This window comes from Anoplopoma fimbria, chromosome 12 (assembly GCF_027596085.1).
Source record: "Anoplopoma fimbria isolate UVic2021 breed Golden Eagle Sablefish chromosome 12, Afim_UVic_2022, whole genome shotgun sequence".
In the NCBI taxonomy this organism is placed as follows: Eukaryota; Metazoa; Chordata; class Actinopteri; order Perciformes; family Anoplopomatidae; genus Anoplopoma; species Anoplopoma fimbria.
The window spans coordinates 23900588-23913411 of NC_072460.1; the positions used below are offsets into that span (position 1 = coordinate 23900588).

The window sequence follows — 12824 nt, forward strand, 5'->3', positions numbered from 1 at the left end:
ACGTGGACGCCATTCTCGGCTGTGTTTAACAAGAGTCAACGCCCTGACATGTTGTTTATCATGTCAAAATATGGAAAAAGGTGGAAAGGCAGGAGCTGCTTGTGGCATTTTGCTTCTTTGCGTCAAAATATGTTAATTAGTTTATAATAATACGTTTTCTTGTTGGACTGTGTGAACTCATCCTCCCTCTTTCATTCCTTCAACCATCCTCTGGAGAAGGTCGATGTTGCGAAACGTGTGCATATCCAAAAACCTGTTTATATACAAGTCCTCCATAATGTTCAAGGTGTGTTTTTCTTTTAAATATGGAAATGTGGGCATCCATCTCTACTCCAGCTTTGCAAACTATTGGCAAAGTACCGAAAAAAACTATTGAGACACATATGGTGAATGAGCTGTATACATGTTCAAAGAATGTTCCTAAAACCTAAATAATATGTGCATATCTCACTTGTTTTAATCAGAAAATGCTGCATACAGAATAAGACCTTATTCAGTATATAAAAACAGAATATGATGTTTACATGAACCATATCACATTCAAAATATTGTCATATTCGGAATAATAGTGGAAGATGAGTGTGGGTGTGATGCATCAGTATAAACAAGTACAATTTTGACTGCAGGATGTTTTTAGTGGAGTATTCTTAAATGATTGTTTCGTTAGTGGTTCTTCTTCCACCACTGGTATTTAGGAGGCTCTCAGATTTGTCACTCCCTATTTGCGTGAGATGAGGATTTAGGTCAGGTGTTGAGCAACTTATGAGGAGCAGAGGTCTTCAAAGAAAACTTAAAGAAAGAGAGAGAGTGAGAGAGAGAAAAGGAGAGGTGTGTTTATTTCGGTATATTTCATCAGATAACATTGTTCTGCCTTAAGAGTGTAAGATCCTCTCCTCTCCTCTCCTCTTCTTTCCTAATTTTCCTCCCATCTCTTCTCCTCCCATTACCTTCTCTCTTTCTTCTCTCCCATCATCCCTCTTTCCTCTCCCATCCTCTCCTTTCCTCCCATCTCTTCTCCTTTCCTCTCTTCTTCTCTCCCATCATCCTCTTTCATCCTCTCCTCTTTTCTCCCATCCTCTGCAGCTCCTCTCCCATCTTCTCTCATCCTCTCATCTCATCCCCATTCTCTCCAATCCTCTCCAATCCCCCTCTCTTCTTCTCCCCCATCCTCTCTCATCCTCTCCTCTCTTCTCACATTCAACCTTCTCCTGTCCTTGCCTCTCCTCTCCTCTTCTTTCCTCATTTTCCTCCCCTCTCTTCTCCTGTCTCCTCTTTCCTCTCCTCTCCCATCCTCTCTTCTTCACCCCCATCCTCTCCCATCCTACCTTCTCCCATCATCTCTCATTCTCCCGTTTCCTATCCCATCCTCTCCTCCCCCTACCTTCTCCCTTTCTCTCTTCTTCTCCCCCATCCTCTCCTCTCTTCTCACATTCACCCTTCTCCAATCCTCTCCTTTCCTCTTCGTTCCTCATTTTCCTCCCCTATCTTCTCCTGTCTCTCCTCTCCTCTCTCCCTCTCTCCTCTCCTCTCCACTCCTCTCCAGTTAGCCTGAAATACCTCCCAGTATCACCCCTTGTGACTCATCCGTCCCCAAGGAAATGACTTGGGTATAAATAACTATAATCTGATTTTATAAATAACTGCAATATCTTCCTCCGCTGTTGCCGCCGATATTTATTGCATTAAACACTGACCTCACAAAAGGTGCTGAGGCAGTCATGAGCTACAGTGTGCTACGACTCAGCGGGGTCATTTCTCATCTCAGAGAGCGATGACGTGTGGTGAACATCTTAGTCTTAATTTATGTTGACCACTCGCGGTTCAGTTTGTGAAGCAGAGGCTGACATGTACATTATAACTTATTAACATCGCCAAGGCAGGGGACATGTTTGTCCTCATAGTCTGGGACTGTCTGAGATGTCTTTGTCCTGTTGTTGCCTCTAGCTCGGCCCTCAACAGGGCAATGCTTTTGTGCATGACGTCCTAGTTGGTGTGTGTAGATTAAAGAGTGCTCCACTGGTTTAGCATTAGCATCGCACAGGATGAAACTCCATGCCGCAGAACCACAGATATTGTCTTTATGTATTCCACGCATTCTTGTTCTTGTCACAACCTGACGCCTACATTTCCCACAATGCAACACGGCCTCACATTTCCTCCACACCATAGATGTTAGAAGAGCTGGATACAGACAAATAGCCGTCCTACAAATTAATTCCAGTAGCCACTTGCGATATTTTAATGAAAATATCACCTGAGGCCCAAAGACTATTTTCCCTATAGGCCGCTATTATAAAAGAGTAAAGATATAAATAAAAGAAGGTTTTTGAGAGATACAGGGATGAAGAAAGGGTCCCGTCTCTCTTGGGACTATGACGCTTGTTTTTGATGTTGTCGTTATTTTTATTTGTTTCATTATGAAGATTATTTTTCTTTATGTGTCAGTTCACTATTTAAGTTACAGAAGGAGGTAGGCTTTAGGGCTGGGTGATGATTCAATATGATGATTCATCGTCTTTAAATGGAATTGTACTGTGAGGATTCATATATGGAGATATAGCGATACACAATAAAGTCCTCTACATATATATATCATAATGACAAACACACACTTAGAAGTTTTTCTTAGAAAATCTGATAGAACTCAGTTAAATCAAAATGTATCTTTTCACTCTGTTTTTCTACATGCTCTTATTTAGAAGAGACGGATGTAAACTGTTGAAAGAACACCTCAAACTGTGAACAAATTCATTATTTACTCTTTGTTTTATGTTTCTTTTTCTTTATTTATAAATGGAGGTTTATAAATATTAATCTTTCCAAAAATCGAGAACAAAACAACTTTTATTAATGTGATGTTATTCACCGCTAAGGAGCGAGTGGGAGGGAACACGAAGCGTTAAGGCAGAAACTCAAAAGTTGCTGATATTTATTTTTTTCTGCAGGTAATACACAGTAAAGCAACTTGATGAATTTTTCCAGTTCTTTTAACACATCTATGCTCCAGATTTAAACCAGATTCAAAATGAAGTTCCCACAAGTGTAGTCGCCTCAGGTGACATCACTTGAGGCACTCCAGAGGGAACCACAAAGGGCTTTAAACATGCAGTAGTACCCTCTAAGACCTGTAGACAGTTTTTGATATGTTGATGAAGTTTCCCTTTTAACTAAAGTTTCCCTCTCTGTACTTCGTCTTAGGTGACACACGCAACGACCTGTACCTGACCTTGGAGCGTGGGGAGTTTGAGAGGGGCGGCAAGAGCGTCCAGAAGAACATCGAAGTCACGCTTTATGTGCTGTATGCCGACGGGGACACACTGAAAGTATGACACAAACATGAGTTTTTGTGTGCCATGCATGAGTCACGATCAGTGTAACCTTCCTGCCACGCACCCACACATTCATTTGGATGTTTTGTCATTAAAAACAATCCACCATGCCTCCTTTTTATTTATTTTTTTCTTCTCAGGACTGCATCAGTTTGGGCAGCGGAGAGCCCAACAACAGTGAATATCGCTCATTTGTCCTTTACCACAACAACAGCCCTCGCTGGAGTGAGATGGTCAAGCTGCCCATCCCCATAGATCGTTTCAGAGGATCCCACCTACGCTTCGAGTTCAGACACTGCTCCAGTGAGTCACTAATGCGGCCCATCCCTCAGCACACAGGTTTATTAGGACAGACTGGGTCACGTTTATGAGTTATACCAGTGTGGTTTTGTGCTGTGTAGATACACAACATTGATGCACGATACTGCTTCCTTTCAGCTAAAGACAAAGGAGAGAAGAAGCTGTTTGGTTTTGCTTTCACTCCTCTGATGAGAGAAGACGGGACCACACTGTCAGATGAAAGCCATGAGCTATATGTGTACAAGGTATGTGCAGGTTTAACACACACACACACACACACACACACACACACACACACACATTTTAAGATGTATGGTGCGTCTTTACTTTGACCTTTTGTGTCTTTTTAAAAAATCTAGTTGAGTGCATTGAAGTTGCACGGCTGTCTGTGTGACTTTAATGTATTTTCTCAGCAGTCTGAGAACATCGAACTAAATGCACTTTCCATCTTGTTTGCTCTCCTTCACCAAAACATGTGCAGAAGCTACACTGTGATATCTTAGTCCATCAATACCATGAAAAGTGTTTTGTCTAGAGGCAATCATTTGAGTTTTCTGGCCTCTGATTCCCCTTATAAGGCCCTAAAATGAAGGAGGACCACACCTCTGTCTCATAAATAATCATTTCAAATATGACACAATATGACATCGAACTTGGAGGATGTAAATATTATGTATGTGAGGATTTTTTTAGTCTATGCATTTGGAAGCGAGTGACCCCAAACTCTATTCTAGTTTATATCCCCGTCACACATGCCAATATTTTTTTGCATGCTAGCAGTATGTATGAGCAACAAAGCTGGTTGTTAGCTTGCTCTGTCACACTCAGAATAACATTTTTGTGTGATATCCCAACACATTAGCCAGAAACTTACTCAAAGTATATTGTGCTAAGATGCTAAAACAGTACGTCAACTTCTTTGGTGTAGTGCCATTGTTCCATTACTTTAGTTAACCTCTTCTTTTCCCCCTGATGTCCGTCCTCCAGTGTGATGAGAATGCCACCTTCAGTAACCAGGGCCTGTACCTCAGTCTGCCCTGCTGCAAAGAGGACTTCAACAGCTGCCCCAACCTGCCGGCCAACCTGCCCTTCCAGAGAAGCCCCAAAGAAACCTTCTGGGTCTCCACGATACTCTGCTCCACCAAACTCACACAGAATGGTAATGAAACAGTTTACATGCTCTTCTTTATGTATTTTCACTCCCCACTAGGGCTTTACTATCACAATATGGGTAATTTCATATCTTTATCATGATATTCATCACGATATAGCATGTTTTATTCAAATATATTTCTAGCTATACACTGACTATGTTTAAATGCGTTCACACAAATACAAGGTAATCAATACAGTAAACACATACAGAATATAAAGTAGTAAGGAGAAGTAAACACTTAAATAGTTCTATTAAGGCTAGGGGATATGGGCAAAATATTTAAACTCCATATAAGTATATCATATGCTCAATGACGATATACATCATGATATAGCATGTTTTCTTGCAGTTGAATAAGTTAATAGTTTTCATGAAATAACTTTTGCATACTCCTGTGTGAATTAGATAAATGACAAATAAATAGAAAAAATAAACATTTCTAGCTATACTCTGAATATGATCACGAGCATTCACACAAATACGTACTAATTTGATGAAGACAATAGTTTGATTTAACTGAGTTTTGATTAGATTTTCTGAGAAATCTGATCCGTATGCGCTTGTTGTTAATATCAATTTAAAGGACGTAATTGTGAATTACGATGTCTTGATATAATATGTCATCAACATACGAATCCATTTAAAGACAATATATCATTTTATAGAATTATCATAAGTCATAGTATAGTATGTCAAAAAAGTCATAGAATGTCTTCTTCTTATTAAATTTATTCAACTTTAATATATTTCGCTCTGTTTTCAGTGGACCTGCTGGCTCTCCTGAATTGGAAGGCCCATCCAGACCGGGTGTTGGACATCCTCGGTCGATTGCGTCAGATTAGCGGAGAGGAGATTGTCAAGGTCGCTGTCATCACTTTATTTATCTATTGATGTGAACGCTGTCGAGTGTATTTACCTTCTGTGTGGCTGTAGGGTGAACTTGATAACAACAAACATTTAGAACATCACGAGGAAAGGCTGAGAAACAAATAAAGTTAAAAACTTTAAGTGTGACTTTATTAATAATAGGTCAAATTAAAATGCTATTCTTATATAGTGTTTAATCCGATTGGATATTAAGCTTTTACAGCTTAGAATTCACATGATTTTATATTCAGAATGCATGTTGAGTCTTTCAGGTAAAACATCTGTTTCACTGTGTAAAACATACTCGATACTGTTTAGAAGTCACATCACCATCTCAGAATTAAAAATAGGTTTTATTGCCATGGTTTTTTGGATGAAGGGACTACCCTTTGTTTCTATTTTTAGTCCGTCCTTTAATGTGATGCTTGTGTTCGGTGCTGTTCCTTTTTCTTATCACAGTTCCTGCGAGATGTCCTGGATACGCTCTTCTGTCTGTTAGATGACAACACTGATAAATACGGGCCACTAGTTTTCCAGTCACTGGTAGGAACATTAACGGAGGACAACTATAATATTTGATTTATTCTGCTGATGTATGAGTAGCGGGTATAAGAGTTACATCTATATATATGTTTGTGTGCTTAGGTGTTCATCATTAACCTGCTCAGGGACAGTCGGTTCTACCACTTCAGACCTGTCATGGACTCCTACATCCAAAACCACTTTGCTGGAGCTTTGGCATACAAGTACAAGAACAAAGCAAAACACAAAAAATCTGAATTAAGATACCTGCAAAAAGTCACACTTGATATTGACTCTTTTCTAACTATCTGTCTGCAGAGAATTGATTCGGTGTCTGAAGTGGTACATGGACCGCTCGGCTGAGGTCGTACGACAGGACCACATCCAGGAGGCCATGAGGGTAAAGTATCACACACACACTTCCTCCTGGTCCGTCCTCGCTCCCTCTACTGGGATTAATTAGTAGGGAATGGTAACAAAAGGACTTAAAGGATTTATGTGATGCCTTAAAAGGCTCTACTTGCCTCCAGAGAGAAAGGAAGTTATTTGAAATCTCTGCAGATATTGACGTCTTCTGCAGGACTTTACACACCTGGGGTCAAGACTAATAAATTACACGACTATGCAAAGAACTCAGCTGTGAATATTTCATACTGGCAGGGATGTGAATTTGTGACAGTTGCAACACTTTTTCAATAATAGGGTCCAATAGATTTGTGCAGGCAGAGGACCAACTACCAGGATCCTATTGACCCAGAGCAGTCCGTCTGAGGTAGACTGTTGTATAGTCTAAATAACTGTGAGATATTTTATTGAGTTTCCTTTTAGTGACATGCCCTGAGTGAATTTTGCCCTTGTTAGCAGTTGCACAGTCCATATGTCTAGGGCTTTTATTGTGAGAGGTAAAAAGGGAAAGATCTGGTCTGCGATGCCTTTGTCAAGGTTGAAAGTAGTAATAAAGTTTGATTTCCTGGTTCGGACTACAAAGCCCTGTGTTGTTGTACTTTACGACGCACGTTTTAAAGATAACGTGATTGTGATTTTCTTAATTACATATATGAACATATTTCTTATTTTCGCACTTGCACCTCAAGCTGCTTGATGCTATTGTTTGTAGCATTTCTTAGAGGGGGCAGGGGGATTTTTTATTTATTTTGTAAATATTTTAATCCAGAAAGCACTTTGCTTGAAAAAAAAGGCTTGAAAAGTACCATATTTATGAATTTATTATTATTTTTGTTGTTTGGTTCCTTTAATTGCGGTGGGAAACCTTGATCCGGACAGAAATGACTGGGCTTCTTCGGCGCAAAAACAGTTATATAATATATTGACGTACTGATAATCGCACCAAAAAAAGAATTGTGTAAAGGCATGAAGAGAGTTTTCACACAGTCTTTGAAATGTACTTTTCCGATGAGATAATGTGAAGTTTATGATTATGTATTGATTTTCTCTGGACGATCAACCACAAACCCATTCAGAGCTCACTTCTTATTCATTGTAATTTCTTTGATTGAATTTATCAAACAGAATGACGTGTACCTTCGCTGACTGTACGTCTCCGCCTTCCCCTCAGGCTCTAGAGTACCTGTTCAAGTTCATCGTCCAGTCTCGTATCCTGTACTCCAGAGCCACCTGCGGCATGGAGGAGGAGCAGTTCAGAGCCAGCATCCAGGAGCTCTTCCAGTCGATCCGCTTCGTCCTGAGTCTGGACAGCCGCAGCTCAGAGAACCTGGTGTTCACGCAGGTCGGATAGTTCACACATGACAATGATCAAACACCGTCTCCTGTTCTGATGACGTCACCTGCTCTGCGGCCTTACTTTTTCAAATCTTTGGTTATACATGTTTTTATTTTCTCTTTCATCCATCCTCTTAGTTTGCGTTCATGATTCACTGATTATTTTTTGTCTGTTAACTTTTCATTCTTTCACTTTTCATTTTGTGCATGTTTGTGACTGATGCTTCAATCCCACGCCTCCCTCCCTCCCCCCCGTCCTTGTCTTGCTCTGGGACAGTTTAGGGGTGTGATCAGCTGCATGCCTCTCTGTGGTCATGCCTCTGGGCTCTCGTCCATCTCAGTAAGTCACAGCGCCCCCCTGTGTTGGTTCCTCCATGCAGCAGATGCTGTGTGTCCAGGATGATGTGTTCTTCAGTAACTGATATGCAGCCAGCGCTTTAGATAGAAACAGAGATTATTTATGGCTGTGGAAAGAGATAAATGGTGTTGCTCTTTTAAGATCTGGGAGCTCTCTGAAGAAGAATAGTTTCATTTTTGGCTATTTTGTTTTGTATCAGTGTCACTCAGAAAAAAAGCATATTTGTGATGTTTTAACGTAAGTGTATCTTATTTGAAACACAATATTCCTCATGTGCGCTACAAACTCCCTCTCTGTGTCCTTTGCTTCTCCCTCTCACAGGCAGCACTGTTGAACAGCTTCCCTGATATCTTTGATGAGCTGCTGCAGATGTTCACCGTTCAGGAGGTGGCCGAATATGTCAGGGGCACCCTAGGGAGCATGCCCAGCACAGTGGACATCGGCCAGTCCATGGATGTAGTCAAACTGCAGTCCATCGCTCGCACGGTGGAGAGCCGCCTCTTCTTCTTCCCCGGTGAGACAATTACGAAGTGTTTTCTTTCTCTAACGAAACTAAAACATACACATTTTCAGCTTCATCCTCACTCTTCCTCCTTTCTTTTTTACTCTCCTCCCTCAGAGTCTCGTAGTATTCTGCTGCCGGTGGTTCTGCATCACATCCACCTGCATCTGCGCCAGCAGAGGGAGCTGCTCATCTGTTCTGGGATCCTTACCAGCATCTTTTCCATAATTAAGACTAGCTCCATGGTACAGTACAATTTACCGAGTGACTTAAAATCACATGTGATCACAAAAGGAGTTGCACTATAAAATGTCTATTTCCTTATAAAGTATATAGGATTTTGATAATGCAGCTGCAGCATGTTGGCACAAACACTGAAGCGTTAAGCAGCATGTTTGCATCTGTGTGTTTCCTCAGGAGTCTTCTGTTCAGGAGGAAGTGGAGATGATGGTGGAGAGCCTCCTGGATGTGCTGCTGCAGACTCTGCTGTCCATCATGAGCAAGTCTCACTCTGTGGAGACGGCCAGAGGACAGCGCTGTCCTCAGTGCACCGCCGAGATAACGGTGAGCTTCCACTCAATGTACCTCTTTTGTGTACATTTAAAAACAGGTGGATTTTGCGTTGATTAACCTTTTTGCTTCCCTTGGTGCAGGGGGAGTATGTTTCCTGTCTTCTCTCTCTGCTCCGGCAGATGACGGAGCTCCACTTCCACCATCTACTCAACAACTTCCATAGCAAAGAGGAGCTGAAGGTGTGAACCTCTCTGAGTCACAGAGCTGCACATGATCACGAGCATTTTGCCGCAGCCTGCCTACTACATACCTTGACTGCATACATGTTCTTATTATCTTCCCTGGCAGGAGTTCCTGTTGAAGATCTTCTGCGTGTTCCGCAATCTGATGAAACTGACTATCTTCCCCCGAGACTGGAGCGTCATGAGGCTTCTGACTAGTCAGTGAGTCTGCTTTTCCATATCTGTCATGCAGTGTTCTTTGTCCCAGAGAGGGTAAGGGAATACAGCCAACCATTAGATCAGACTCTTCAGACTATCCTGCTCTGAAGGTGACGCTTGTGTTGCAAGTTTTTGTTTTTTTTCCCATCTATTTTTGGCAGCGACATCGTTTCTTAAGCTGACAGTGTATCGTTTGTTTTCTGCAGAATCATCGTAGTGACAACACAGTTCCTGTCTCCTGCGCTGCACAAGAACTTCTCAGAGGCCGATTTTGATTTCAAGGTGTGTGTGTGTGTGTCTTTGAACATTTAGGAAACCCACGTACTACCATAATTCATTTTCTGGAACTAGTGTTAATGATTCAACGTATCATTTATTTACTCTTGTTTTTTATCTGTGGTGTGTTTCAGGTGTGGAACTCGTTTTTCAGCCTCACTGTCCTCTACATCAACCAGCCCAGTCTGCAGCTGGAGGCGCTCGGCCCGGCTAAGAGGAAGAAAGTCCTGGACAAGTAAGAAAACAGCCGTGTATTCATTGAATGTATTCTCTCCATTTTCTCCAGTACTTAACTCTCTTTGTACACATCACTCTCCTCTCTATCTAGGCATGGAGATATGAGAGTGACTATGGCGTACGAGCTCTTCAGCATGTGGCAAAAATTAGGTGCGTCCCAACTCCACACTCAAACACAACACGTATTACTCGATTTTTATGAAATATGCAAGATCAAAACGACTCCTATCTTTGTGAATGTGTGTAATCCAGGCGACAACAAGCCCCACTTCATCCCAGGAATGATGGGTCCGTTCCTCGGCGTGACCCTGGTGCCTCAGATCGAGGTTCGAAACATCATGATCCCCATTTTCCACGACATGATGGATTGGGAGCAGAGGAAAAACGGCAACTTCAAACAGGTCATTGTGACATTGTTACGTTATGAGCTACAGATTGTGTGTTGCTTTTTTTGACTTAACATTGCTAAAATGGCTGAATGTGTGTGTGTGTGTAGGTGGAAGCAGAGCTGATGGATAAGCTGGACAGCATGGTGTCGGATGGGAAAGGCGATGATAATCACAGAGAGCTCTTCAGCCTTTTGTAAGCATCAAACCTGTGTTCAGTGAGCCAGCAGAGAGATACTCAGAGTGAAGCTGCTCTCGTAGTATTTCCCCCTCTAATGTACTTCTCTCTGTGTTGTTTGCCTGTCGCACCGCAGGACCCAGCTCTTTGGTCCTTATCCAAGGTGAGCGGCGTAATGCTCTCACAGCTGAGACGAAGAGACATTGTGATTCATATCTGTTTACCTCCTGTGCTTGTCACCTTTAGTAAGAACATCCTACTGTGTTTTTCTGTGCAGCCTGCTGGAGAAGATAGAGCAGGAGACCTGGAGGGAGACGGGGATCTCGTTCGTCACGTCAGTCACAAGACTCGTCGAGCGATTGCTGGATTACAGGTATGATGAGAATTAGCTGCACATATTTCAAAACTGAATCTCTTTGCGCCCCTGTGTGGTTAGTCTAACAAGTTAGTCTAACAAGTTAGTCTAACAGCTTAGAGTAACCGCATTGCTGCATGTCCACCACAACAAATATAAGGTCTTGCCTATATTTTCCATGTGCAACATGGTTCACAGCAACTGTGAAAGTGATGTTTTGACATATGTTGACATCATTAGTACAGTTTCAATGTCTTTATCTGTAAAACATTTCAGAGATGTGAGAAAAAGGTAAATACTTATTTTTACCTCAAAACTTCCTCTTTCTGTTTCAAAATAAAAGCCCTCTAGAGACATAATCTCTTCATCTTATAAATGGCTATGAAAGGCTTTTATTCAGAAAATATGTGCAGGACAGTTATGTGGAAAATGCAGTAACGTTCTCCATATATTAAATGATTACTGACTTGTAGATTGTTATATAATTTACAAATGAGCACACGCTTCTTAACCTTTTCCTGTCTAAAATAAATATAAATGACATTTATGATGAAGTTAAATGATACATTCTGATCATTATTAAAAGGCAAACTTTATTTTGTAAGAATGCTTGGCAGCAGCAGCTGCATCATGTCTGTGTGGACACTACACGCGTGAGACATAGCAGTTCAGCATCGTAATGGTTTATGTCATGAAACTAGAAAAACAAGAAAAAGAATCTACTGTTTTATTTTTAGGGACTGCATGAAAGGTGACGAGATGGAGAACAAGAAAATTGGTGGTTCCGTCAACCTCATGGTGAGACATTCAAGGCAGAGTTTTTAGACTTTAGAAACACGCTCATGACTATTTCTACACATAAAATAAGATGTTAACCATTATTTATTTTTTATTCATCCCCAGAACTTCTACAAATCTGAGGTCAACAAGGAGGACATGTACATCCGTTACATCCACAAGCTGTGTGACCTGCATCTCCAAGCAGAGGACTTCACAGGTAACAGACACACTGGGTTTCTGGCTTTGTTCTGCATAAAGTGGCATTTTAATACGTCTTCCTTTCATTGGATTTTTTACCAATAGAGACACTTGGAGAAGAAGTAGAATAGATGCAGGAGAGAAAGGTTTAAGGTTGCAGGAAAAACAGGATATGCAGAGCAGGAACATAGTGGCTGTATTTCTGTTGGTTAAAGGCCTTGCACACACAGGTGATTACACCTTTTAAAGCTGATTAGAAGTCTTCTCGAGGTGGCGTCAAACCATATTTCACTTCCCATTGATTTCCATGAAGAACGAGGTGGAACTTATTCACGCGTGGTTGTGAATCGACCATCTTTGGCTTCACGCAGAGTCTGATTGAAAATCACACGGCCAGTTTCAGGAAGGGGTTGGGATTTACCTTTCATTCAGGAAACACTGATCGATATCAGATTTGGTTTTATAAACGCATGTGAAAATATTAATAACACAAACAGCAGAGAAGGAGGGTCACTGAGTGCAAGGACAGTGACAGATAAATGATGAGAAGATGTATAATTCACAACTTTGTGGACTGCTGTTTTTAGCGTGCTAGCTCGGGTAGTTTATAGGTACAACTCAACCATTAACTTGTATTATTCTTTGCAAAAGGAGCCTGATAACCTCCCATTCTTCCCAGCATACCTC

At 41.3% G+C, this 12824-nt stretch overlaps 1 protein-coding gene across 1 annotated transcript in view; it reads left to right on the forward strand.

Annotated features, from left to right (window-relative positions):
• The window catches only part of LOC129100199 (dedicator of cytokinesis protein 3-like), a 55742-nt gene that overhangs the window by 27707 nt on the left and 15211 nt on the right, over window positions 1-12824 (forward strand). Inside the window, 23 exon segments of the mRNA XM_054609772.1 lie at window positions 3199-3323; window positions 3470-3632; window positions 3768-3874; window positions 4617-4788; window positions 5549-5646; window positions 6112-6195; window positions 6298-6398; window positions 6493-6574; window positions 7751-7921; window positions 8594-8786; window positions 8892-9019; window positions 9192-9338; window positions 9428-9526; window positions 9636-9730; window positions 9934-10009; window positions 10138-10238; window positions 10332-10390; window positions 10493-10641; window positions 10737-10822; window positions 10941-10967; window positions 11082-11177; window positions 11897-11957; window positions 12063-12156. Of these exon segments, the coding sequence (XP_054465747.1) occupies window positions 3199-3323; window positions 3470-3632; window positions 3768-3874; window positions 4617-4788; window positions 5549-5646; window positions 6112-6195; window positions 6298-6398; window positions 6493-6574; window positions 7751-7921; window positions 8594-8786; window positions 8892-9019; window positions 9192-9338; window positions 9428-9526; window positions 9636-9730; window positions 9934-10009; window positions 10138-10238; window positions 10332-10390; window positions 10493-10641; window positions 10737-10822; window positions 10941-10967; window positions 11082-11177; window positions 11897-11957; window positions 12063-12156 (2514 nt within the window).